At 38.8% G+C, this 27244-nt stretch overlaps 1 protein-coding gene across 1 annotated transcript in view; it reads right to left on the minus strand.

The window, feature by feature from the left end:
• Positions 1 to 27244, minus strand: part of Copg2 (COPI coat complex subunit gamma 2) — a 124751-nt gene that overhangs the window by 94532 nt on the left and 2975 nt on the right. The window contains exons 4-5 of the mRNA XM_038318942.1: positions 24619 to 24690; positions 18453 to 18532 (exon numbers count right to left, since the gene is read on the minus strand). Of these exons, the coding sequence (XP_038174870.1) occupies positions 18453 to 18532; positions 24619 to 24690 (152 nt within the window). The remainder of the gene's footprint in view (positions 1 to 18452; positions 18533 to 24618; positions 24691 to 27244) is intronic.

Below are 27244 nucleotides of genomic sequence, written 5' to 3' on the forward strand. Positions count from 1 at the left end.
TCTTCTGTTTTCTGTTTCATGTTTGTCCCAAATGGCCAACCACTATGCACCCCAACACAATGATCTAGTGTGAGAGGTCCTTCTGTCTATGTGTTGCTTTTATTGGTTAATGAATAAAGAAACTGCCTTGACCTGTTGAAAGGGCAAAACATAGGTAGGCAGGGAAAACTGTACTGAATTCTGGGAAAAGGAAGGAGAGGGAGACACTATGGAGCTGCCGCCAGAGTCAGCCACTGCCACATGGCACTACACAGATTAATAGAAATGGGTTAAATTAATATCTAAGAGTTAGCTAATAAGAAGCTAGAGCTAATGGACCAAGCAGTGATTTAATTAATAGTTTCTGTGTGATTATTTTGGTTCCAAGCTAGCTCAGTGGCCCGGAAACAACAAGCACCTCCTACTCCTTCAAACAATGATCTGCTTCACCAGGGATGAGACCAAAAACAAGAGAGCCAAGTGACAAAGGCCTGAAGCCTCTGAAATGATCTTTCCTCCATTCTTTTCATCAGGTGTGGTGTCACAGAGATTAGTTTGTAATACAGGATGTACACATCCTTCAATCTGCTTATCTCTATTAAGTCTAATCTACTATTAAAATTTCAAGATGGTAACCATTTACTATTTCAACAAAAGCCTACTACAAGAAAGTGAGCAGAACACACAGTATGTAATCCTCGCTTCTACAGCTCATTCCAAGGCTAACTATGTCCATTTTAAGAGATGTTGCCCCCCTCAGAGTCAGTAAAGGACATATTCAGACACCAGATTCTTAGTATAAAGGAGATTTATTACCTGGGGGGTGGTGTGCTGCAAAGGCAGACAGCAAGCAAAGGCAGCAAGTGCAAGCAACAAAGGAGGTGCTTTTCATAGGAGTGGGTTTTTAAGGAGAAAAAGGGGGGAATCTGTGCTGGTAAATCCTTATTGGATTTTGATTGCTGACTTGGTGTTTTGCCTCAGGAATGAGTCAGTGGACTAGGCCATGGGGGCTAGCTTTAGGAATTTAATAACAAGGGGGAGAAAGGTAAAAGGCAAAACCTGTTGGCACCATATTTGTCATGCTTGGGCCTCCATTTGCCATGCTCAGGCCTGCTAGGACCCTCCATCCATCATCTCTTTCCTATGCCATTTAATCTATTTCCTCCTAATCTTTAGTATGGACTTATTCCAATCTTGTCTCTCCAAGACTTGCCTCAAACCTACATTCCACAGGATGTGAGCCCTTCGTTGGATGTACCCTGGTGGGACTATTAATTGTTCCCTACTTCCAATTCACCACTGTCATAGGCATAAAAGCACCAAAATTTAGTCAAATGAGTAACATGGGTTTGAAATACAATGCTATTTGCTGCCACTATACAAAATCAATTACTTCTGTGAGTAGAGTGGCTTACTTTACCTTCACTAATATGTTGACTTCAAAGTGGCCCAGCAGTCATTACTCCTGATATACTATATAGTTCATTTCCTTCCCAGGCTTTCACTGATGTGGGAGTGTGGGGTGACTATGGCTGTCAACTTCTCATTCAGGGGTGTAGATGGAACGGCGGAGGGCCGCTTCCCGCCACCCGGCTAGCTTTACCCAAAATAACTACATGGAAACTGTATTCATTTAAACACTGCCTGGCCCATTAGTTTCAGCCTCTTATTGGCTAATTCTCGTATCTTGTTTTAACCCATATTTAGTAATCTGTGTAGCACCACAAGGTGGTGTCTTACCGGGAAGGATCTTAGCCTATATCCATCTCGGAGAGGAGAGATATGGCGTCTGCCTGAGGCATCTGCCTGACTCTGCTTTCTTTTATCCCACAATTCTGTTCTGTCTACTCCGCCTACCTAATTTTCTGTTCTATTAAAGGGCCAAGGCAGCTTCTTTATTAACCAATGAAAGTAACACATAGACAGATGACCCTCCTCCATCACAGGGGTATATAAAAAGAGAAATGTGGAGTATTTCTGTGCTGAGGACAACCATCACCCAACAGGAACAAGAAGCTAATTAGTTAAATGTTTCTGCCTTTTTATCCCTCAACAAACAGGGATCTCTAAACTACACTGAGAGTGAGAGGAGAATAATGTCTAGTCTATTTCTGCTGACATAAAAAAATACCTTAGACTGAGTTAATTTATCACGAATAGAAACTCATTTGCTTACAGTTCTGGAGGACGGGAAGTCCAAGATCAGGTACCAATAAACTTAGTGTGTGAAGAGGGCCTGGTCTTTATAGACAGCACTACCCAGGGGTCATCAAAGGGTCAAAAGGCCTGAAGTCAAAGAGGCAGTGTAATGATTTCAGCCATATAAGGCTGATATTTTGGGGTTCTAGGGCCGTGCACATGCAGATGGGCCCTCAGACGCAGAGGTGCCTGAATGTTAAAGGGCCCCATGTGACCCACCTGTGTGATACACATGCACACATGCATGGTTACGTCCACGATGACTCAGCTAAGCCCCTGTGCGCATGCATGAGCCCATGAGCCCATCATCTGCTATGACATAGTCACACCAACCCCCTGTGCACATGCACTAGGTGGCTTTTAAAAAGCCAGACGTACCAGCTTCTGCTTCCTCTCTCTCTCTTTCTGCACACCGATTCCCCAAGCCTGTACATACCCCGTCTAATAAACTCCTAAGTGGGTCTGTTCTGTGTTTCCTTCTCGCTTGCACCAGGTAATTTCAGGCAGTACTGTGAAGCTTCTTTTAAAACAGCATTAATCTGCTGGGTGACCTAATTAATATCCTCTAATGCCCTCTTTTCTTCACATTACTGCATTGGAACTAAAACAGCACCACACACATGCCATCATATACTGCTTCCTAGAGCGGTGGTTCTCAAGCTTCCTAATGCTGAAACCCTTTAGTACATTCCTCATGTGGTGACCCCCAACCACAAAATGATTTTCATTGTTACTTCATAACTTTAATGTAGCTACTGTTATGACCCACAATATAAATATCTGATATGCGACCCCTGAGGGTCAAGAACTTCTGTCCTTGAGGAACATTCCTCAGCCTCACTGGGAACCACCTCTGACTTACTACCCTTCAGTAGGCATCCCAGCACTCCACTGGGTTGCCTGCTTCTAGGCAAAATATATCATGCTAACTATTATATTCCATACTCATGTCTATTGTCACATTGTTTTGCCATAAAATAGGTGGCAATGTCTTGTAGCACACTATAACAATAAATCAAGTACAGTTTTCATGAGAACATATCTATATCATGCCCTTGGCTTGTTTTATATTTCAAGAAGTTTTTAGTTACTTTCAAAGTCCTATTCCTTTATGTAGATCCATATTTTCATTATTACTTTATTTTGACTGAAAAAAGTTTGAATTTATATGTTAATGTACTAAAAATGAACACTTCAGTTTCTATATGTCTGAAATTGCCACACTTAAGGTCATGCTCAACCTCCCTAGCTATCAGGGAAATGCAAATCAAAACAACTTTGAGATATCATCTCACACCTGTCAGATTGGCTAAAATCCAAAACACCAATAATAACCTTTGCTGGAGAGGTTGTGGGGTAAGGGGCACACTCATCCATTGCTGGTGGGAATGCAAACTTGTGCAACCACTTTGGAAAGCAGTGTGGCGGTTTCTCAGGAAATTCGGGATCAACCTACCCCAGGACCCAGCAATTCCACTATTGGGAATCTACCCAAGAGATGCCCAATCATACAACAAAAGCATATGCTCATCTATGTTCATAGCAGCATTATTTGTAATAGCCAGATCCTGGAGACAGCCTAGATGCCCTTCAGTGGAAGAATGGATGAAGAAACTGTGGAATATATACATGCTAGAATACTACTCAGCGGTAAAAAACAATGACATCTTGAATTTTGCAGGCAAATGGATGGAAATAGAAAACACTATTCTGAGTGAGGTAACCCAGACCCATAAAGATGAACATGGGATGTACTCACTCATATTCGGTTTCTAGCCATGATTATAGGACATCGAGCCTATAAGTTTGGGATCCTTGAGAAGATAATAAGAAGGTGAACTCCCAAAAAAGATATAGTAATCCTCCTGGATATTGGAAGTAGACACGATCGCCAGGCAAAATTGGGAACTTGAGGGTTGGGCAAGACTGGGCCAAGGGAAGATGGGGAGAGAAAAGTGTGAAGGGGAGAGCGGGGGGAGCTCGGAGGAATGGGGTGCTTGGGATATAGGAAGGGTGGATATGAGAGCAGGGAAGCATATATCTGAATTTAAGGAGCTACCTGAGGGTTGTCAAGAGACTTGACCCTAGAGGGGTTCCCAGGTTTCCAGGGAGACGCCCCCAGTTAGTTCCTTGGGCAGCTGAGGAGAGGGAGCCTGAAAAGGCCAGTTCCTATAGCCATACTGATGAATTTCTTGCATATCACCATAGAACCTCCACCTGATGATAGATGAAGAAAATGACAGAGCCCCACCTTGGAGCACAGGACTGAGCTCCCAAGGTCCTGATGAGGAGCAGAAGGAGAGAGAACATGAGAAAGAAAGTCAGGACCGTGAGGGAACCTCCAGCTGGCGACAGATGGGGAAGGTGACTGAGCCCCACATTGGAGCACTGGACTGAGCTCCCAAGGTCCCGATGAGGAGCAGAAGGAGCGAGAACATGAGGGAGAAAGTCAGGAACGAGAGGGGTGCGTTCACTCATGGAGACGGTGGGACAGAACTAATGGGAGATCACCAACTCCAGTTGGAATGGGACTGATGGATCATGCGACCAAACCCGTCTCTCTGAGTGTGGCCAACAGCGGGGGCTGACTGAGAAGCAAAGGACAATGGCTCTGGGCTCTGATTCTTCTTCATGGACGGGCTCTGTGGGAGCCTTCTCAGCTTGGTCGATCACCTTCCTGGACCTGGGGGGAGTTGGGAGGACCTTGGTCTTAGCATAGAGTGGGGAACCCTGATGGCTCCTTGGCCTTGAGAGGGAGGGAGGGGAGGTATGGGTGGAGGGGAGGGGAGGGAAGGGGGAGAAGGAGGGGAGAGAAAGGGGAGAAGGAGGGGAGGGAGGGGGGAGGAGGAGGGAAGGAGATGGAAATTTCTAAATATAAAAAAAAATAAACCATGAGAAAAAAAAAAAAAAAGAAAGAAATATGTGTAGTGTGTATATGTGTGCATGTTTGGGAGGGTATACATTAAGTGGGGCTGTATGTATGCCACAGTGCATGTGTGGAAATCAGGACAAAGTCAAGGTGTTTCTGGCAATGCTCACCATGTTGCACAATGTGACTTCACTGAGGCCTTGGTTCTGAGCTCTCACATGACGCAGACCATCATACCAGCAATGCCAACAAAACTGCCCTAAAACACTGCTCAGATGGAGAGGATTGTAGTTATCAACTGCAGTACTTTTCCTGTACAAATAAAATTTTTGCTTTTATAAAACATAACTTATGGAAAAGCAAAAATTTTTTATACTTTTCTACCATAATTCTGTAGCATGTCAGCATCAAATTACTGCATCTCTGGATTGTATTAAATTAGAATGTTTTATTTTGAAAACTGCTCTTTGAGATGATTAATTGAATTTCATAAAAAAATCGTTAAATGAATTTCAGACTGAAACTAGAGGGTCCAAAATGGCTCAAACACACTTCCTTCTGCCATTCTGTACTGCACATCTGTGCAGCGCAGCGTTCTCAGAACTGAAAATTATGAAACAAAATCAACTCTAAAATCACTGAAGATGTTCTACATCCTATAGTACTAAATATTCAGCTAAAATTTAATTCCTTAATAAAAATATCATTAGTATAAAAATTTGTTCATTTTTAATAAATGATAAAATAATATGCATAACAAAATGCTTTATAATATATTTCGTTATATTATCAGAATATAAAAATGCTCTTGATGCAGTTTTAATTTTCACTGTCCTGATGCCTGGAGATACCTAGCTGTTTATCACATTCTTATTGACCTTTTGTACTTCTTTTGAGAAATGTCTTATCATTTGCCCTTCTCAGGTCAAATTTGATTTTTTTTCTGTTATGTTTTCTGATCTTTATATATTCTAAAAATTAATTCACTGTCAGATGTTATTTGCAGAGCTTTCCTACCACCCTGCAGATTGCGTCTTAATTCTATTGCCTTCTTGCTGTGAAGAGGCTTATGGAATTTAACATAATCCTGTTCTCAGTTCTTGCTTCTTTTCTGGGCTACCAGAGTGCTATTTGGGAAATCACTGCCCATATAAATGTTTTCTTCTAGTAGTTTCAAAGTTTAGGGTGTCCTACTAAAAATTTTTTAATATAATTTTAGTTTATTTTTATATCAAATAAGTCTAATTTTCCCAGTACCAGTTATCAAAGAAGCTGTCTTTTTCCCAAAGCAAGACTGATGAGGGATGTCCTTCTGTATAATGCTGCTTTTATTGCTTAATGAATAAAGCTGTTTTGGCCAATGGCTTACCATTGTAAGTAAAATCAGGCAAAAATAGGGAGTAGATGGAACCAGGGAGACGCCATGTTGCTGCCACTGGAATCTTACCAGTAGGCCACATCCTCGTAGTGATGCACAGATTAATAGAAATGGGTTAATTTAAGATATAAGAGCTAGCTAGGAATATGCCTAAGCTATTGGCCAAACAGTGTTTAATTAATAATAGTTTTGTGTGATTATTCAGGTCTGGGCGATGGGGAGATAAACAAGCAGTCTCTATTTACACAAGCCTTCAGCATTTTTTCCAAGAGTCATTTAGATACAGATGTATGAATTTATTTTGGGGTCTTGTGTGTATCTATACTTATGCTGGTATCATACTGTTTTTTACTACTGTGACTCTGGAATATATTTTGAATCAGGCACTGTAGATAACTCCATCATGGTTCTTTTGCTCGGCATGCTTTGGCTATTGTCCTCTTAGTCCACTGTTCTGCTGTTACGACACCATGACCAAGGTTTAGTCCATTATCATCACAATGAGAAAAATGGCAGTACACAGGCAGGCACCAGAGCAGTAGCTAAAAGAGAAGCTCTAGGCTTGGCATGGGCTTTTTGAACCCTCAAAGACCAAGCCCAGTGACACATTTCCTCCAACAAGGCCACACCTCCCAATCCTTTTAATCCTTTCAAACAGTGCTACTCTTTGGTGACTAAGCATTCAAATATATGAGCCTATGGGGCCCATGCTTATTCAAATCACCATAGCTATTAAAGATCTTTTTTGTATCCTTGTGAATTTAAGATTGTTTTCTAGTTCTGTGAAGCATGTTATTAGTCATTCAGCTGAGAATTAATATTGAATCTGGAGATCACTTTTTGTACCCCGCACAATTTAAACATATCACAATACTTTGAGTTCTATTAGAAGATTTAGGAATGTTGATGTTTTAGTTAGAAAGGAATTAACTCAGATCCAGATCCCACCTGTCCTATGCATGTTGATTTCAAAGTTAGTTCACTCCTCCATCACCTTAATATCATTTCTGTCAATGTCTCTGGTTATCAGACCTCTTTTATCCGTTCTCTTAACCAGAAACGTGAGGTTACTCAATTTTAGTTCCTGTGCTAATGCTCAATTTTACATAAATGGACTCACTTTCAGGACAAGGAATACTAAACAAAAAGTTAATAATAATAATATTAGGTAGATTTTTCTCCCTACTTATCATGTACTAGGAACCCCCTTTCCAGGAACAGCTTTTTTCTCAAGGTTTATGTGTCTATAATACCAGTTACATACCATAGTACAAGTGTTCTATTACTGGGGCTGGCCTCAGGAAAAAACTAGAGGGGGAAAAAAGCAACAAGAATTCTTTCCTGTGCTCAGGAAAACACAGGTTCTCCACTGGCCCCTCTTCTTCAAATCTGTTGAGCACAAAGAGGAAGACTTCTCCCTGGAGCCCCTTTTGGTACAGAGTCCTAAATTCAGCCTGCCCAGAATACAAGGAAGAGAACTTATGAAGCTTGCTATTGTTTTATCATTCATTTATTAAATAATGCTTTCTCCCCCTCCCCATTTATTTGCTATTATTTCCTTTTTGGAGGCCTCAGTAGTTTATATTTTTCCTGAAGTTTTTTGTTGTACTTCTGGGAAAGATAGACTACAGTGTCTTTATCTTGGCTGGAATTAAAAGTCCCTGACCTTTATTTCTAGTCATTGTTGTTCAGTAGGTTTGGGAGAAGATGTTTTATGATGTGGCCTCATTTTAATACCTGTCTTCAAGAGCTGTTATAATTTCATTTAAAAATAGAGTAAATGTTAATTCAAATAATCAGGCTTACAAACAAGCTAGTATTGCAAGTACAAAGGGAAGCAGACACAGACAGGTTTCTCAACACCCATTAAATCACACCTTTCATACCTGTGACTATGTGAAAGGATTTCCTAAGAAAGAAAGATAAATAATCCTCAGGCTTCCAATGCCCTTGCTTAAAGCAGAAAAGGAGACTATGCTATGTTTACCTTCTTCAACATGCCTACACTGAATTTCTACAAATGGAAGATACTATTCCAGCTTTAACAGTACAAGCAATGTAGGATATGGCTCTTGCTCTCAAGTTCTAAAACAACACACTAAATACTAGAACATGCCTACAAAACAGTGCTTCAGGAACAACTGAAACTGGTAAACTGTCAATGAGAGGGGAGATCAATACACAAAAGACTAAGTGTCTGAGCATGTAGAAAGGGAACAGGACAATTCTCAGCATGAAAAGAAACATGTAAAAAGATACAAGATATCAAACAGCATTGGGAGTTTGGCCAATAGAACTGCACTGACATGAATTCCCTGGATTCCGGTGTTCCTCTGACCCAGGCAGGCAGTGAGTAAGCACTTCTGAACACAAACTGGAGGAGACATGGGAGATCACTTAGGACTATAAAGTTCCTCACAGCCAAAGACAGCAGAACTTCAGTATCAGCTAGAAATTCATTTTTTGATTTTGCAATGAAAAAGTTACTGAAGACCTCTGAAAGAAGAATTTCACCACAGAAAAGACTGAGCATATCCCAGACAGTCACTCCCCAAACTAATCATCCAGAAACAACAGTCATTCAATCAGAAAACCTGGCTCAGGTTTGTATTCTTATCAAGTAAGTGGAAAGACTTCACTTTCCTAAAACTATTTTCACCCCCAACTAAAATCCATATATTAACTCCACAATTGAAAATTTAACATGATTATAAACTCTACAACACATTTATTTCTTCCCAAATCACAAATTATGAACTACTGATCTTATTCACCAAGACTAGAGATGTTAACTTACCCCAAACTGAAACCCATCCTGTATCACTTTTCTTCCTCATTGCTGTAATCACATGCTTTACAGAAACCAACAGCATTATTTCAGCTCATGGTTTCAGTGGGTTCTGCCTACTGTGGTGAGTAGGATAAAGCAGAGCAGTTGAAGTCATGATGAGCCAGGAAGCAAAGAATGGGAAATGATAGCATTCTGTTGACCTCCCCCATTCTACAGGCCTCCAGTCTATACAGGGGAACCACACATTCCAGGTGGGTATTCCTTCCCCAGGAAACAAATTTATAGACATATCCAAAGTTGAACCTGACCAATATTCCAGGTGATTCTAAAGCTACTCAGATCAGCAATTAAGATTTAGCACCACCCCTGCCTCAGATATACTACTCCCAAGGTTCAAGTGAAGGACCATTCTTCAGAACTCAATTCCAGAATCCTAAGCATTCTTTACTGTGTGACTTACACACAGAACAGTATCACCAGACATTAATCTATGTGACCAACTTTAAGCCATTAACAAAATCTCTTTAACTTACACTTCAATTGAGTTGTACTATAAACCAAAACAATTAAGTGTTCAGGCAAGTGTGATATGCATGTAACCACCAAAAATAAATTATTAAACATCTGCATGTCCATAGGAAGTTCCCCATGCTCATTTCTAGGCAATTTCCTCCGAGCCACCAGACTTGTAACTTCTATTAACACAATGAGTTTGAGCTGTCCTTAAGATTTATAAAAGTAGAACCACCCAGGATGTATTCTTTGTATCTTTTTTATATTGTTCCAATAGGAAGTTTTAGAGGTTTATTTATGCTATTGTTTGAATCTGCAATTTGTTCTTTTTGATAGCTGTGCAGTAGGCCACTGCATGAGTATATCATATTGTATTTATCCATTCTTCTATACTTGGTACTTTGGGTTATCTCTAGTCTAGACCTATTACAAATAAAGTTACTACAGAATTCTTATGCAGTTTTGTATGTACCCATATATTTTCATTTTCTGTAGGTAACTATCTAGACATGTTACTGGTTACAGGGTTAGTACATATTTAACTTCACAGGACACTGTTTTCTAAATAGCTACAGTTCTGTTATAGTGCATGAAAGTTTCAGTTGTTCTATCTACTCTCTACTAGAGCAAAAGTTTGTTGTTTTGTTGTTCTTGTTTTTATATTGCTAGGTTTCTTTAATTATCCTAAGGTATAATAGCTTATTAAGATTTTAGTTTGCATTTCCCTGATAAATCACAGTTCCATGTACTTATTATTAATTTATATATATTCTATTATAAAGTATCTGCTTTCAGGTTTTCCTGTCCTCTTAACACACTGTCTCTGTGTACAGAATGGTCACCTGCACTATTTGTTTTCTATTCTTACTGTAACAAATTACCACAATTAGAGGCTTAACAACACACATTTATAATTTTATAGTTCTGTAGAATTGAAGTCCAACATAGTACTCACTAGGCCAAAAACTACTGTGCCATGAAAGCTGCATCCATTTCATCTGCAAATACATTCACCCCATTCCAAGATCTTCCCAGACTGTAGTATCAAGGATATACAGTATCAACATACTATAGTATCAAGTCAGTCTAAAATCTCATCTAAATTTCACTGATTCAAAAATCTCAATCTTATTATCAAAATCATCAATTAGATTTGGGTGAGATTTTTGTCATTCCTGGTGCAACAATCCTCCCCATCTCTGAACCTGTGACAAAAATAAAATGTATGAATGCCACAGTGTAACAATTACAGATGTGCCCATTTAAAAACAGAGAAAATGGAAAGATAAAAGTCACTGGCCCTGTAAAGGCTAGTGCAAATTATCAACTTGACAAAATCTGGAATCACCTGGAAGGGGGACCTTTGGGCATATCTATGGGGGATTATTTTGGACCTCCCCCTGTGGATGGCACCATTCCCCAGGCAAGGGATCCTGGACTGAATAGGAGTGGAAAGAGCAAGCTGAATACTAAGTGTTCATTTGTTCATTGTTCTTTTCTTCTCTAACTGTGGACATGAAGTCACTAGCTCCCTCAGACTCCTACTGCTGTGACTTTCCTGCCCTGATGAACTGTAACCTGGAACTTTGAACTTTAAAAATATGTGACCAGTTCTTTCAAGTTTTTGCTGCTTTGACTTCCTAGTAAAAATGAAATTGTAAACCAAATAAACCTTTTATCCCTTAAGTTGTTTTTGTCAGTATATTTTATCACAGCAACAGATAAAGACACAAAGACAGGCCCTAAACAACTTTAAAATCTAGCTGAGCAAAGTGCTTAAGCAGCAACCTAAGTAGTTCCCAGTGGCATTCTTTAGGCCTGCACTTCTGCTCACAGAGTCAGCCACCTCCACTTGGGTACAGGTGCAGCTAACATGTACTCACAACCAAACAGTGCTATTAGCCTATTTCCTATGTGCTGAAGTCTGAGGTTGAAAACTTCTTTCACTTTGTCTTCTCTGTGTCCCTTCAGGTTCAAGACAGTAGCATTTCTGTTGGTATAGTATGCTCAAGTACCCTGTGGATCTACCATAAGTACAGAGACTTACGGCATTTAGACAGAGGTTCAACCACAGATCTTGCTTTAAAAATCTCATCTTTATTTCCAGCTTCTGCTTTGCTGGTAAGGAATCACTGTTGACCTCTTTAGCGTTCAGAATGAACACTCTGACCTTTTGATCTCATTTTTTAGCACTGACTCCTTTCATTGTTTCTCTATAGCACACTTTTCATGACAATGATTCTCTCAGTCTTTTGTTTTGTTTGTGAGACAGGGTTTCTCTGTGAAACAGTCCTGGCTATCTTGGAATTCAGTATGTAGACCAGGTTGGCCTCAAACTCACAGAGATCCTCCTGCCTCTGCCTCCTGAGTGCTGGTATTAAAGGCGTGCGCCACCATGGCCAGGTGACTGTCTCAGTCTTAGCACCCTATGCCCTTTAGACAGAGAATTTACAAAATCAGCAAGTCCTAACTTTTTGGTGATTTGTGTTGTTTTGTTGTTATTTCTTTGGTTTTGATGTGGTTGTTGCTTTTGAGACAGAATCTCATGCTGTACACAGAAGTTTCTGTCCTGCCTGGTCTTGCAGTTCCAACAAAACAGAGGTGTAGTGTTGAGCTGTGGGCAGGCCTGCTTTTCGTCCCACCCGGCTCCCACATGCCTGGCTAGCTTATGCCCCAAAATAACAACACACAAACTGTATTCTTTTAAACACTGCCTGGCCCATTAGTTTCAGCCTCTTACTCACATCTTGATTAACCCATATCTAATAATCTGTGTAGCACCACGAAGTGGTGCCTTACCGGGAAGATTCTAGCGTACATCCATCTTGGACCGGTGCTTCATCACGTCTGATCCAGAGAGGAGAGGCATGGCAATCTGTCTCTCGTGACTGCCTGAAGCATCTCACTAACTTCCCTTCTTCTCAGGATTCTGTTCTGTCTACTCCACCTATCTAAATCCTGCCCTATCAAAAGCCAAGGCAGTTTCTTTATTAGCCAATGAGAGTCCTCCATCACAGAAGTTTATATTAATTATAAACTGGTTGGTCTGTTAGTTCAGGCTTATTACTAACTAGAATTTACAACTTAAATTAACTCATAATTCTTATCTATGTTTGACTATGTGGCTTGGTACCCTACTCAGTGAGGCATTCTCATCTTGCTTCCTCTGCACCTGGCTAGAGACTGCAGACTGAGCCTTTCCCCTACCCAGAATTCTTCTAGTCTGGTCATCCTGCCTATACTTCCTGCCTGACTACTGACCAATCAGTGTTTTATTAAAACCAATACAAGGGACAAATCTTTACAGGGTATAAAAGCATTATCCCACGGCATCATATAGCTTAGACTGGCCTCAAACTTGCTAGGTTGCCAAAAATGCCTTGAATTCCTGATCCTCCTGCCTCTACCTCCCAAGTCTCAACTAAAGAAAACTTGGTTCAATTTACCTACTTTCAAATTTTTCTAAACACATAAAAAGAAATCAGAATGCATCTTCAACACTTTGCTTGGAAATCTCATCAGTTAAAATCTAAGTTTATTTCTTGTAAGTCATGCTTCTCACATAATCACAGAATACATTTTTGTTAAGCTCCCTGCCACTATAATAAAAAGATCTCCCTTCCTACGTCTTCATTGTCCTCTGCATCCTCACTGTCGGCATCGCTAATGCCTGTTTCCACTAATGATCCATTCACAGTGATTTGGAGATTCTTTAAGGTGATTTTTCCCCCTGCTCCTTTAACTTCTAAGTCCTGCACAGTGACTAAAACCTACATTTCCACTAACATTCTAGGGCAGCAGTTCTCAATTTTCCTGAGGCTGCAACCCTTTAATACAGTTCTCATGTTGTGGTGACCCCCAACCATAAAATTACTTTGTTACTTCATAACTGTAATTTTGCTACTGTTATGAACTGTGATGTAAATATCTGTGTATTAGGTGGCCCCGTAAAAGGGTTGTTCAATCCTCAAAGGAGGTGATCTACTGGTTGAAAACCACTGGTCTAGGGTTTTCCTAACATCTCCTTAAAGTTCAAAGCTACTTTCAGATTTTCTGTTATAGTAGCACTCCATATTCAAGTATAAAATCTGTATTATTTTTCTATTCTACTGTTCTGTAACAATGTACCACAAAGTTAGAGGGTTAGAGTAGCATTCACTTTATGTTATAGCTAGTTTACAGTTAATGAGCTGGTATCCAAAACAGGTCTCACTGGAAAATCAAGATTTTTGGAGGCCTATATTATGAAAGCCATAGGGTTTGCTGAGTTTGCATATGACCTTTAACAGTCCAGGTGCTGGAAGCTTGCTGTTCAGATTGGCAGTATAAATGGGGTGGAACCTCTAACAGATGGGACCTAGTAGAAGGTACTTAAGTCAGTGGGGACGCTGCCCTCAGAACTGGTTATTAAAATCACTGAGGACATGTTTAGTCCGGCAAGATCAGGTTGTTATTTAAAAAAGAAAAAAATAAAAATACTGGCTTCCTGCATTCCTCTGACTTCTAGTCTCACCACTTGGCTTCTTTTATATACACTCCTGCCATTATGATGTTTAGTTATGTTATAATCCACGGAGCCCCCAGCAGAGGTTAGAGACAGAACTACTCGACTGTTGTGATCTGAAAAAGAAATGTTCTCCACAGGCTCATGGATTGAAACATTTGGTCCCCAGCTGGTGCTGTTTAGGAAAGTTGTAGCCTTCAGGTGGTGAAGCCTCACCAAATGAAGTGGGTCACTGGAGGTAGTAGTAGCCTTTGAGACCTTATAGCCTGGTCCATCTTCTATTTGCTCTCAGTCTCTTGGATGTGGATGACCAGCCAGTCCCCTACTCCTGCACCATGCCTTTCCTGCCTGCAGCCACGTCTTCGCACCACGACAGACTAGAACTCTAAGACAAAACAACCCTTTCTTCCTAAGCTGCTCTTGTCCAAGTATTTACCACAACAACAGAAAAAAACAAAGACACCAATCTTGAACTTTTAGCCACAAATCAACAAAATAAATCTTCCTACTTGTTAAAGAACCCAGCTCCAGGCATTGTTTCAGCAACAAAAAAGTAAAGATGGATGACTCCATTTCCTCATCTGTCTCAACTTCAGAGGTCATCCATGCTCATGACTCACAGCCCTTTCCTCTGTTTGCAAATCTTTAGCAGCATCTCTCCAGCACTTGCATCATCAAATCTCTTTACTGACACTCTTCTTCTGCCTCCCACCTGCATTTGAACTCAGAGATCTGCCTGCCTCTACCTCCTGAGTGCTGGGATTAAAAGTGTGTGCCACCACCACCTGGCACCCCTTTGTATTTTTATAAAAATATGGTTTTATTATTTGTGTGTGTGCATGAGAGAGACACACAGAGACAGACGAGAGAGAGCGAGAGAGAGAGAGAGAGAGAGAGAGAGAGAGAGAGAGAGAGAGAGAGACTGAATGGCATAAGGAGGCCAGAAGACCAGAAGAGGGCCTCCTCCTAGATCCCCTAGAGTGAGAGTGACAGGTGGTTGTAAGCTGCCCGATATTGGTGCTGAGTATCAAACCTGGGCCATCTGGAGAAGCAGCAAACACTCTTTACTGCTGAGCCACTTCTCTAGCCCTCTACTTCCATTTTTAAGAACACTTACCTTTTAAAGGATCACATGAATAAACCAGAACACTCCTATCAACTTTAACCGTCCTTTACCATTGAATATAACATATCTTCAGGTCCTGGGAATTTGGACATGGGCATCTTTAGAAGACCATTATCTGGCCTACCATACACACTAATCACACTAATATATTATTAAAAAATAAACCAGAATTATATCTAGGCTCAGAGGAAAGCATTAACCACTGAAAGGAAACAAACAATATAGTTATTTTATCTTTAATTTTTCAAGTATTTAGTGAATTAAAAAAATAACTGAAGGGTTTCTGTTTGTTTGTCACAGACACTATTAGTTGATCAATTCAACACTAATTTTCAACACCTTCTCTGATGTGGGAGAGTTCTTCTGTTTTAATAAAGAAACTGCCTTGGCCAGCCCTTAGGTGGGTGGAGTAGACAGAACAGGAAGAAGGAAGTGAGGTAGATGGCTCAGTCAGATGCCACGCCTCTCCTAAGTGAGACAGACTGCTGTGCCTCTCCTCAGAGAGAGAAAGAGATGCGATGAAGCCAGGTCAGACATGCTGAATCTTTCTGGGTAAGACACCACTCGTGGTGTTACACAGATTATTCTATATGGGTTAGTCAAGATGTGAGTAAGAGGCTGAAAATAATGGGTCAGGCAGTATTTAAAAGAATACAGTTTCCGTGTAATTATCTCGGGTTTTAAACTAGCCAGTGGCCGAGAGCCGGGCAGGACGAAAAGCAGGCCTGCCTGCAGCTCATCACTACACTTCTCCCTTGCCTGCCCCTAAATACTTGGACAATAAAGCAAAATACTTACTTTCCTGGCCTCCTAAGAAGAGTCATATAATATAGATGTGCCAAATGAAATCTAAAAACTGCTCAGGAAATGTTACTGCATTCTGCTAAAAGAGACAGATGGTGCTGGCGTCCCTTGGCCCCTTCCCAGTGGTTCTCCTGCTTGAACATGGGATACTGCCAGTAATTCAAGCATCTACTTTGCCATGATGGAGTACATCCAAAAGAATCCAAGTGATACTAGTCCTGCCACTATCAAATGGTTGCAGCAACACCAGCTAGTCTGTGCCTCCAGACTTACAGTTACATGAGAGAAAATACATTTTCTTCTTAAGTTACTTTTTATATCTACTTTTCTGATATTTCCAATTGAAAGCTTTAATTGAAATTGTATTCAATATATTGACTTGTATTCAAAATATGTTTCATTGTATGAAAACTATATTCAGTTAAATGAGATATAATTAATCACTAAAAATGCAACTATATTTAAGTAACATATTTTACTATAAATTATACAGATTCATTCTAAGATATTTAGAAATTACCAAACATTTAAATAAAATATTAACCACAATTCCAAGCAGCTAAAGGTAAATTACTATTACTACATTACTGTATTCACCACCACCTACCATGTTGCACACATATATACACAATTACTACATCTGTGTTCACCACCATGTTACACACGTATATAAACTACTATTACTAAATCTGTTTCACCATATTACACACTTATATGCACTACTATTACTACATTTCTGTGTTCACCAGCATGTTACACATGTATATACACTACTATTACTACATATCTGTGTTCACCACGTTACACACATATATACACTACTATTACTACATTTCTGTGTTCACCACGTTACACACGTATATACACTACTATTACTACATTTCTGTGTTCACCACCATGTTACACACATATATACACTACTCTATCTCTGTTCACCACGTTACACACATATATACACCATTACTACATTTCTCTGTTTACTACCATGTTACTCACACACATACACAATATTTCAAAGTCAGACTATACAGAGTACCCACCTCCACTCAGGATTATGTTTATTAAAGAATTTTTCATATTCTTAAAGATTTTTCAAAAATAATTCTAAAAGCTTTAAATACTTCCTAATGTAAGTATTACACATGGCTAATGAACTAATTTTAACAATGACAGACACATAACAGATGAGTAATCCAGAACATGGTACTACTGAGGATGAACTTTTCCAGTCCTAAGTGCTCCTAGCTTTCCAGCTCTACTCCGGATGCCAGAGCACCAGTCTTCCTAGAGGAATGTAATGATAATACCTTTGCTCTTTTGCTAATCTGATGAGTGAGTATTTTCTACCTCGTTCTTAAATGTTTAATTTACTTATTTTGGTTACTGGTGACAGTGGCTAAAGATACTTAGATCTTTATAGTGGTCATTTTGTAAACTATCCCTCAGTATTTTTTAAGAATAATTTATATGTAAGATAATAGCTTTTTGATATTATTTGTTGTAAGCATTAATACCTTATTTAAGTAAGCAGTTACTTTTCAGTTTTGCCTATATTTTTATGAGCTTAAAAGATATATTTTATGCCTGGTGTGGTGGTGTATGCCTTCATTCCCAGCACTTGAGAGAGGCAGAGGCAGGTGGATCTCTGTGAGTTCAAGCCCAGCCTGGTCTACAAAGAAAGTTCCAAGACAGCCAGGGCTGTTGTTCAGAGAAACCCTGCCTTCTTGAAAAACCAAAAAAAAAAAAAAAAAAAAAAAAAAAAAGAAGACAGAAATTTTATTTTATGTGTATGAGTGTCTGTTTGCAGGTATGTATGTATATCACATGTGTACCTGACATCCACAGGGACCATAAGAAGGTGCTGGATCCCTAGTAACTAGATTTACAGATGGTTATGCGTCACAATATGAGTATTAGGAACTGAACTCATGTTCTTAATCACTCAAGCCATCTCTCCATCCCAATTTTTACAGACTTTTAAAAACTAACCCACAGTTTATTATCAGTACCCTTTGTAACCCTCTTAACAGATAGGCATCATTTTTATATGGCAACTGTGGTTTAGAAAAGGGTTTAAGATAAAACATTCTTGTAAATTCTTATTGGCAATTAAAAGAAACATCAAATCAAGACAATAACAAATATTGTATGTGAAAATTGCAATTTAAAAAAGAATAATTTAAGATAGGCTATTCCTATAAATTCTTACTAGCAGTGGAAAGCAAGAAAACATCAGATATTCCATTAGTGCGGAAGGACTTGATCTCAGACTCTGGACTAGTCACATACCTGCTTGTGACGATGATCACATCCTCAGAGATGGTGGCCATTTCTTTAATGGTCAGGTAGCACATTCTCCTCAACGTTTGCTGAAAGTGTATTTATAGATTATAGCAGGTTATTTGTAAGAAAACTTTTTAGTTGTTTTAAGTAAGACTTCAAGTATATTAAGAGGTATTCGTGGGCCAGCAAGATAGCTCAGAGGGTAAAGGTGCTTCCTACCAAGTTTCATAGCTTGATTTAATCCCTAAAACCCAAATACTGAAAACAGAGAACCAGATCCCACAAGTTATCTACTGACACACACATGAATAAACATTAAAAACAAATAAGGGAGATAGCCTTCAAAATATCTAAAAATATCATTAAAACTATAACAGATATTTTTAAAAACACTCAAAATACTACTATTTCTTAAGCAAAAACACTTGATACATTGATACCTGAGAAAACATAAAAGCAAAGCCTTAAAAAAGTCAATTACTTGGCTAAGCAAGAACTGGGAAGAGGGGGGAGCAGCGGGCTTGGTCCAGCCTCAAGTGATGCAACAAGACTTTGTTGACTCCACATGAGGAGTGGATGGGGGATGGGGTATTGAGAGAAAGGGAGGGAGAGGGAACTAGAATTGGTGTGTAAAATAAAAGATTGCTTTTAAAAAAAATCCATTCCTTCCTGGGAGGCAGAGGCAGGTGAAAAAACTATGAGTTTAAGGCCAGTCTGGTCTACAAAGCAAGTTCCAGGAGAGCCAAGGCTATTATGCAGAGAAACCCTGCCTTGCAAAACCACACACACACACACACACACACACACACACACACACACACACACACAAATCAATTACTCTTCTACAGAGATATAACTGTTTTAAAGTGATAAAGACTTGTCTCAGAAAATGTATTATTAAGATTCCTTAGAAATGTGTATGCTTGGGCTGGAGAGATGGCTCAGTGGTTAAGCGCACTGGCTGTTCTTCTAGAGGTCCTGAATTCAATTCCCAGCACCCACATGGTGGTTCACAACCATCTATAATGAGATCTGGTGACCTCTTATGGTATATTTGCATACATACAGGCAGGACACTATATAAGGGTTTCTCTGTAGCTTTGGAGCCTGTCCTGGAACTCGCTCTGTAGAACAGGCTGCCCTCCAACAACAGAGATCCGCCTGCCTCTGCCTCCCAAGTGCTAGGATTAAAGGCATGTGCCACCACTGCCCAGCATAAATAGATAAATCTGAAGAAAGGAAGAAAGGAAGAAAGGAAAGAAGGAAGGAAGGAAGGAAGGAAGGAAGGAAGGAAGGAAGGAAGGAAGGAAGGAAGGAAGGAAGGAAGAAAGGAAATGTGTATGCAGACATAATGCTAATTGTTTTCCCCTCCAGTCAGTGAATACCAATGTTTCTCCTAAAATGACTCATTGCTGGATAATCAACTTCCATTTTAAGTTATCCAAGTTTCCAGATGGATACCAGGATCCAAAGTGAAACAGTAACAATAACAGTTTCCAGCCCAGCCCAGCCCAGCTCTCCTCAGCTGCATCTCTGATTTACTTGTAGACCCCAGGTTTCTTTAGTCTGCCCAGCCTCCTAAGTACCTTCAGTACTTATAAATACAGAAACTCACCATCAGACCCAGTTCCAGAGCCAACGCTATAGTAAAAATTTAGTTGACACCACTGAGCCCAATAAGAGAAGAAGAAAAGGAAGATCCTCAGGGTGATTTAACACAAGGAAGGAAGGAAGGGAAGGAGGGAGAAGAGGGAAGAGAAAGGAAGGGAAGGAAAGGGGAGAGGAGGGAGGGGAGAGGAGGGAAGGAAAGGGAGTGGGCAGGCAAGCATACAACAAATCAAAGTCATACAAACACAAAGCTAACAACAAAAAATGGTAAATAGAAATCAAAATTTCAGAACTAAAACAAATTCCATTCTACATAAAAGACCTAGTATAAAACGCAGATGAAAACTGGATTAGCCAAAGTAGAAGAAAAAACCAAGTGCTCAAGTTAGCAGACATAAGGCAAATGGAAATTAGATTCAGACATACCTCATGGTCCCCAAAATGCCAAAACTTCTAAAAACTAGCACTGCGAAGTGTTGGCATAAGTGTACTTTTAGCCAGCAAAACACATTATGTAGATAAATACACAGAAATGTTAAACACAATATGAATCAAAGTTTATTTTTAAAAATAATATTTCACAGTATAAGAACAATTTCTATGTAATATATATGATAGAACATGCATCTAGATAATATGTACTATTATAACTCAATAACAAAAGCACAACATTTTTTAAATGGATAAAGGATTTGGTGATTTTTTTTAAAAATTAGTTCTTTGAAAATTTCACATATTATATTTTAATCCTATTCACTCTCCAACTCCTCCCAGCTCAACTCTCCCACCCCTTCCCTAATTGTCCAACTTTGTGTCCTTTTCTAAATTTTTTAAACTCAGCAAGTCCAGCTTATGTTTAGGGAAACATCTGAAGAGACATTTATCCAAAAAGACATAAATGGCCAATAATCACATGAAAAGACTAAACCAAAATTTTATTATGTAGCCATGGACAAAATGCAGAGAAATTCCCAGGTCCTGGCAGCGAAAACAAACACTCATACTCATGAAATATAAACCTGAAATCTCACTGAATGAGAAATAATATATAAAGAATGGGTTCTAAAAAATATATTCTGCAGGTGCAAGAAAAACTATTCCAGATAGTAATTCAGACAGACATATAGCAAGGAATAAAAAGTAGGAAGGAAAAAAAGTATTTAAGATAAATTTATTTGAAGGAACAAAACCTAAAAAGATATGTTTCTAAATATATATAAATACATTTAGAAATATATATAAACATGTCTGTTAACATAGTCATAGAGATGGTAAGAGTGTCTAAGACTCTCAAATTTCCCACAAGCAGAGAAAAGCTTAAAATGAATATTAGATTTTTATAAGTTTATGAAGCAATTTAGGTTAACTGTCAAAAACTCTGAAAATATTATCCAGTATGTAACTGGGTGTTCTTCACTTTGGTGCCTTTTTTCCTTCTTCAGTTCTATTTCAGACTGTTTCTATCCCTGTCTTCAAGTACACTGATTTCCCTCCTCACTTTTATCCTTCCTAAAATTTAAACTTTTTTGGCTTTCCCAACTCTACCTGCCCTTCCTGGTGCCTGTAATCTGCCTCTAGGCAGCTAACTGGTGCAATCCCAGGGTGCATCTTGTTTGCTTCCCTTCTTCAAATCGTGGTCCTTGCAAGCTAGACACACTACCTGAAAACTGAAACTGGGTATGTTTTGTTTGGGTCTCTCTTAACACAGCTGGAAACAAAACGGAAATGTGGTTCTGAACATCAAAACATAGAGTAATTTATACAAAATAACTATTTATTTCTTTTCCTACCCCTTTCTTCTTGCTTCTTTCACCACTGATTTCTAACCCTGCTGCAGCATAGTTAAAACTAGGACCAAGGAACACAGTCTGTATGTTTTTGTTCCTTTAAAACTACTTGTCTGCTTTTATTCCAAGTCTGTAGCAAAGTTCTGTAAAACATGCGTCCTTTATTTGTGTATAAAGCTGGATAAATCTGTGTGTTCTTCTCTTTCCTTGCTCTCAAGTATCTGTTTCAGTCTTTCAATGGGTCTCACACTGTGACACAGGCTAGACCTGAACTCACTACGAAGTCAAAAATGGCCCTAAACTTCTGGTCCTCCTGCCTCTACCTGCCAAGTGATTATACATGTACACCATCATGCCTAGTTTAAGAGGGGCTGGAGATCAAACCCAGGGCTTCATGCATTCAGGTCAAGCAGTCTACCAACTAACCAATATCCTCAGCTCACTCTATTTTCCCCCAACTATTTTAGAAAAGAAAAATTAATAAGAAAAACAATGAATCAAAAAGCTTGCTCCATGAAGATATTTATAAGATATAAACTTCTAGATAAAACTCTAAGGAATACAAGATGTAATTGTAATTTACCCATATCAGAATGATCGATATCATTACAGATTCTACATTATATAAAAAAGATTATGAACAATTCTACTTTCCACCCCCCCTACACATACAGTTAAATTTCTCTGGCTCTTCATCAGAAAAATTCCATATCATTTCAATCTTCTTCCATAAATGTTCCTATCCTCCTATCTTTTATTCCCTAAGGATAGCCCTGTAACTTTCTAAGTGGTGGCTATTTTCTTTCTCATGCTCTCCACAAAGAAGCTAATCTTCACTGCCTTATCAGCTCTTGACACCCCCTTCTTTCGGTGCGCCTTCTCCCCTAAAGTATGGAGAGTCGTTTTCACTGTCACAGCCTCTCTCAGTGACAGCTACCACTCTTGGCTCCAAAAACCAAGATGTTCATTCTATCATCATTTATAACCCCTTCATCCTATAACTATTTGCTGACCCCATCTGGCCCAACACCAGGTACCTGACTGAAAAATCAGAGCCACACATGGCCTGACTTTTCTAACAGCAATGTTTGGGCCCTATTCCAACAACTTGAAATGCCTACTTTTCTAGTCTAATTCCTGAAGGAAAACTCGATAACACTCACAGTGGCTCTGCTTCTTTGATTAACCCCTGAATTGTTGGTACAGGAAGTAATTAAAGGGAAGCATGTCCTGAATGTTAGGAACTTGAAACTGCTTCTGTTTGGACTGAAGATAACAATGATCCTGTTTCTAGGGAATCGGGGAATGTAAGTAGTCCATAGCATAAAATAGCATAAATATTTAAATTATTTATGTAAAGGCCTATAGAAAACAACATTTTGGGTAAATAGCAAATGTTGCCAGAGTACACTTTAATAAAAAATAAGTTCTTAAAAACTAAGACGTTGAAAGTAATTTGTTTAAGGGCTGATAAAGGTGATTCAGCAGGTAAAAGCAGTTGCTACCAATACTGAAGACTTGAGTTCAACCACCAGGACCTTCATGGTGGAAGGAGAGAACTGAGTCTTGCAAGTTGTCCTCTTATATCTACATACACATCACACACTCGCATGCGCACATACATACATACATACACACACACACACAAATGTTTTCTTAAAAGAAAATGATGAGCATAACAGGTTTAAATGGACAGTTGAAAGTCTGAAGGAAGGAGAGAGCCTCTCTGCTTGTGTGTGTATTATACTATATATAATATACATACACAGACACACAGACACACAGACACACACACACACACACACATATATCTCCTACTGCTATATAACAGGAAGTCTTTTGCCATGACCATATGGCCACAAAACTGGTAAAGCATATCCTGCAGTAAGTTTAATTACAAAACAAACTGAAGTCATACACCTGGAGAACTTGATTGGCAAGGAAGAGGATCTGAAAGTGAGGTGGAGACAAACGGACAGATTCTGACAAAGGCACCTAAAACCTCAAATTCTGCCAAGCATCTTTTGTCAATATAAGTAATCTTTAATCTGAGGGGACTGTTCTCCCTCTGTCTGAGCATATATAAAGGCCTCCCCTAATATAACTGTCTTACAGGGGTCTGTTGATTTTCCTGAAGAACTCCTCCTAAAATCTTCATTATCAACACATATGGGCAGACACAAATCCACAGGGGTCCTGGGAATGAGACACAAAATGTAGCCTATGCTGATATATAATATGTATAAAAAGAGTTTGGCAAATATATGCTAACAGAAAGCTAAGAAATATGTACCCCAGAATCCTACTCTCTGTGTTTTTCCGTATTAAAACTGGACATAAAAGAAGTGGGCCACATTCAGAAAACAGGAGGGCAGCAGCAGCAGTCACACTCTAAGCACTGAGGGACCCAGGGTAATAATGCGCAGCTACAGAGGTGCTGGAAGGCACTGTATCCCCACTCCAAACCCAGCTCTTTTCAACTGCCAGCCCTGCTGACCAATAACCCAGGCCCACAAAAAACCTGACTAGGAATCAATAGATGTGGACCTGTAGGTATCAATTTTTTTCTCTAATGACTTCAGGAACAGTTTTATACTATATACTTTAATTCTTCCACATTAACATATTGCTTAAAAAGCATTTGTAAGTTTTATAAAGATAAATGGTTTTAAAGTAATTTTAAACATTTCAAACAACCCTCTTTAATTTGGAACAAACTAGTTCCCAGGGGAAAATAAATAAATGTTTTTTATCATAAAATAACAAAACAGACTTACATCATTAGATTGGAACAAGCGGGTCATCGCAAAGAAGGCTTCTGTAGCTTCCACAGTTCCAAAGGGCTCACCCTAAGGAAAATTTAAAACAACTTTTTAAACTAAAAAATATAGACATTAAGGATTTGCTTTTACTTCTCAATAAATCATTTTGAATTCAGAAGGAGGTCTCTTTATAAGCATTCTTGGCAACTGTTCTGCTTTCAATTTAGAAATCTGTAGGGGATAAAACCTCCCTCACGACCATTTAGAGACTTGTTATTTAAAATAATTCAAAATAGCACGCCACAGTTCTGGAATTGTAGTCTCTACATTCTTAACAGAAACTGCTTCTATTTCCCTCACAGATTTACAAGGAGGCAAAACATGATAGGAAGTAGAATTTCCAATCAGCATTGCATAAGGTCAGACAACCTAAAAGCAGGTATCACATCTTGTAAATTTCCACACTCTAATGCCCGGCACATGCCCAATACGGGACAGGTACATCATATATATATCTGTAAGGATTGCTTATGAGAAATCTCAGAAAATATGGCAAGACAGGATCCAAACCAAAAGAGAAGGATCTAGATTCATCTCCTTTTTATGTTTCATGGTGCTATAGATCCTAAGACATTGACCCAAATTCTTAGAAACATGATTTGGATCTTAAGTTTTTAATGTGAGTAAAAGGTTATTTTGAGGCCTTCTCAAGTGAAATCTTGAGGGACCATGGCATTTTCACTTGGTACAAGCTCCCAGACATGCCAATGCTGCTGATCTGGCAGGAGCTCAGCTGGACAACTTAATTCACTACTTTTCAAAACATTTCTAGTTGTAGACTTCCTCAAATATTACCATTTTAACACTTAACTTCTTTCATTAGAAGTGCTCCTATATAACACATTGAGCTCAATTTGTTTTCAGAGTTCAGATTTTACATAAAATACAAGTAGTCTTACATCTATTGCCATGGTAAAGAATTTTCATTAAAAAATGTCTCAACTTTAGGATGAAAGACAAAGTATAAAAAGAGTTTACAACTATTTAAATCAGTATCCAATTGCTCATCAGCATGGGAAAACTTTCTTACTGTGAAACTTAGCAAATACTCCAAAGCCCGTGGGATTCCTCGGTCATATTAGAAAAGTCGTTACTACTTTTGACTTACAACTCAAGAGTATTTGGCTCTGTCAACGCTAGTAGAAACTCTGAAGGCTTTTTTTTTCCTCATAATGTTCCACCAAGATCCAGGGAAAGAGATAAAATAAATGCTCCCAAACCTGTTTTCATGACCAAGTTTATGCTCAATCACCTTATCAAGATAATTGTCTTAACATGATGAGTTGCTGCTCCAAGAAAGAGATATTGACTTCAGCTTCAACTACTCCAAATTCTGCTAATACAATGGAGTTAACCACTTTGGACACAATACAACATATGTGGCACAAAGTGAAGTCAAGCTGATCTGGGCTTAAATGTTCCTAATATGCTGCCATAGTAGGGTTATGCTGCTCATGAACATGTCTTTTTAAAATTACGTGCTTATTTCTCAATCGTCATTTGCAAACAACAAAATTTGGTTTAATCTTTAGATTAGGTCTTTAGTTTTAAAACAACATGATAAAAATGTTCTTTTAATCTCTGTGAGTTCGAGGCCAGCCTGGTCTACAAGAGCTAGTTCCAGGACAGGCTCTAAAAAAAAAGCTGCAGAGAAACCCTGTCTCGAAAAACCAAAAAAAAATAAATAAATAAATAAATAAATAAATAAAAAATGTTCTTTTAGAGGCTGATGAGATGGCTCAGTGGATAAAGACACTTATCACCAAGCCTGATGATTTGAGTTCAATCCTCAACCTCTACGTGGTGGAGAGAACTGACCTCCACATGCATTTTCTGCAAGCACATACAAAGTTAATAAGTAACTGTAAAAAAAAAAATAAAAGTTTTTCCTAGAATTAATGTTGGTAAGTATAACCCATTTAGCATTACATATAAATATCTTAGGTATGCAATGTCCATAGGTTTGTATGTAAATACCTATAGAGATATATATTGTCTATAAAATAAAATCATATTTTCTAAGGTTTTAAATGTCTGTGAGATTATATTTACAGTTTGATGCAAAATAAAAAAAAAAGAAAATTAACAGCAGTAATAGAATACAGAATTAAAAAAATATTTTTTGGCTTTGCCTACTGTAACACCAGTGCCTAATACATAAGATATAGCAGGCATGCAATAAAACTTACTAAGTTACAAATGGGAAGTATTTCTGAGTAAAAACTATGTGCCTAGCACTATTATAATGGTTTACATCTACTGTTTTATTTAACTATAATGTTTTAAAAACTGGTATTATCAGCCAGGTGTAGAACGCTGCACACCTTTAGTCCCAGCACTTAGGAGGCAAAAGCAGGCAGATCTCTGTGAGTTCAAGGACAGCCTGGTCTATAAAACGAGTTCCAGGACAGCCAGGGCTATCACACAGAGAAACTATGGGGGAAGGGGGTACTATAATCCTCATTTAAAGTAGAGTAGTAAGGCACATAATGGTTAACTTACTTGTCCAAAATCATGTTGACAGTATTAGTGTAATAATGATACTAATATGAGACCTGAACATTAAGACAAAAACTTTAAC

This window comes from Arvicola amphibius, chromosome 2 (genome assembly GCF_903992535.2).
Source record: "Arvicola amphibius chromosome 2, mArvAmp1.2, whole genome shotgun sequence".
Lineage (NCBI taxonomy): Eukaryota > Metazoa > Chordata > Mammalia > Rodentia > Cricetidae > Arvicola > Arvicola amphibius.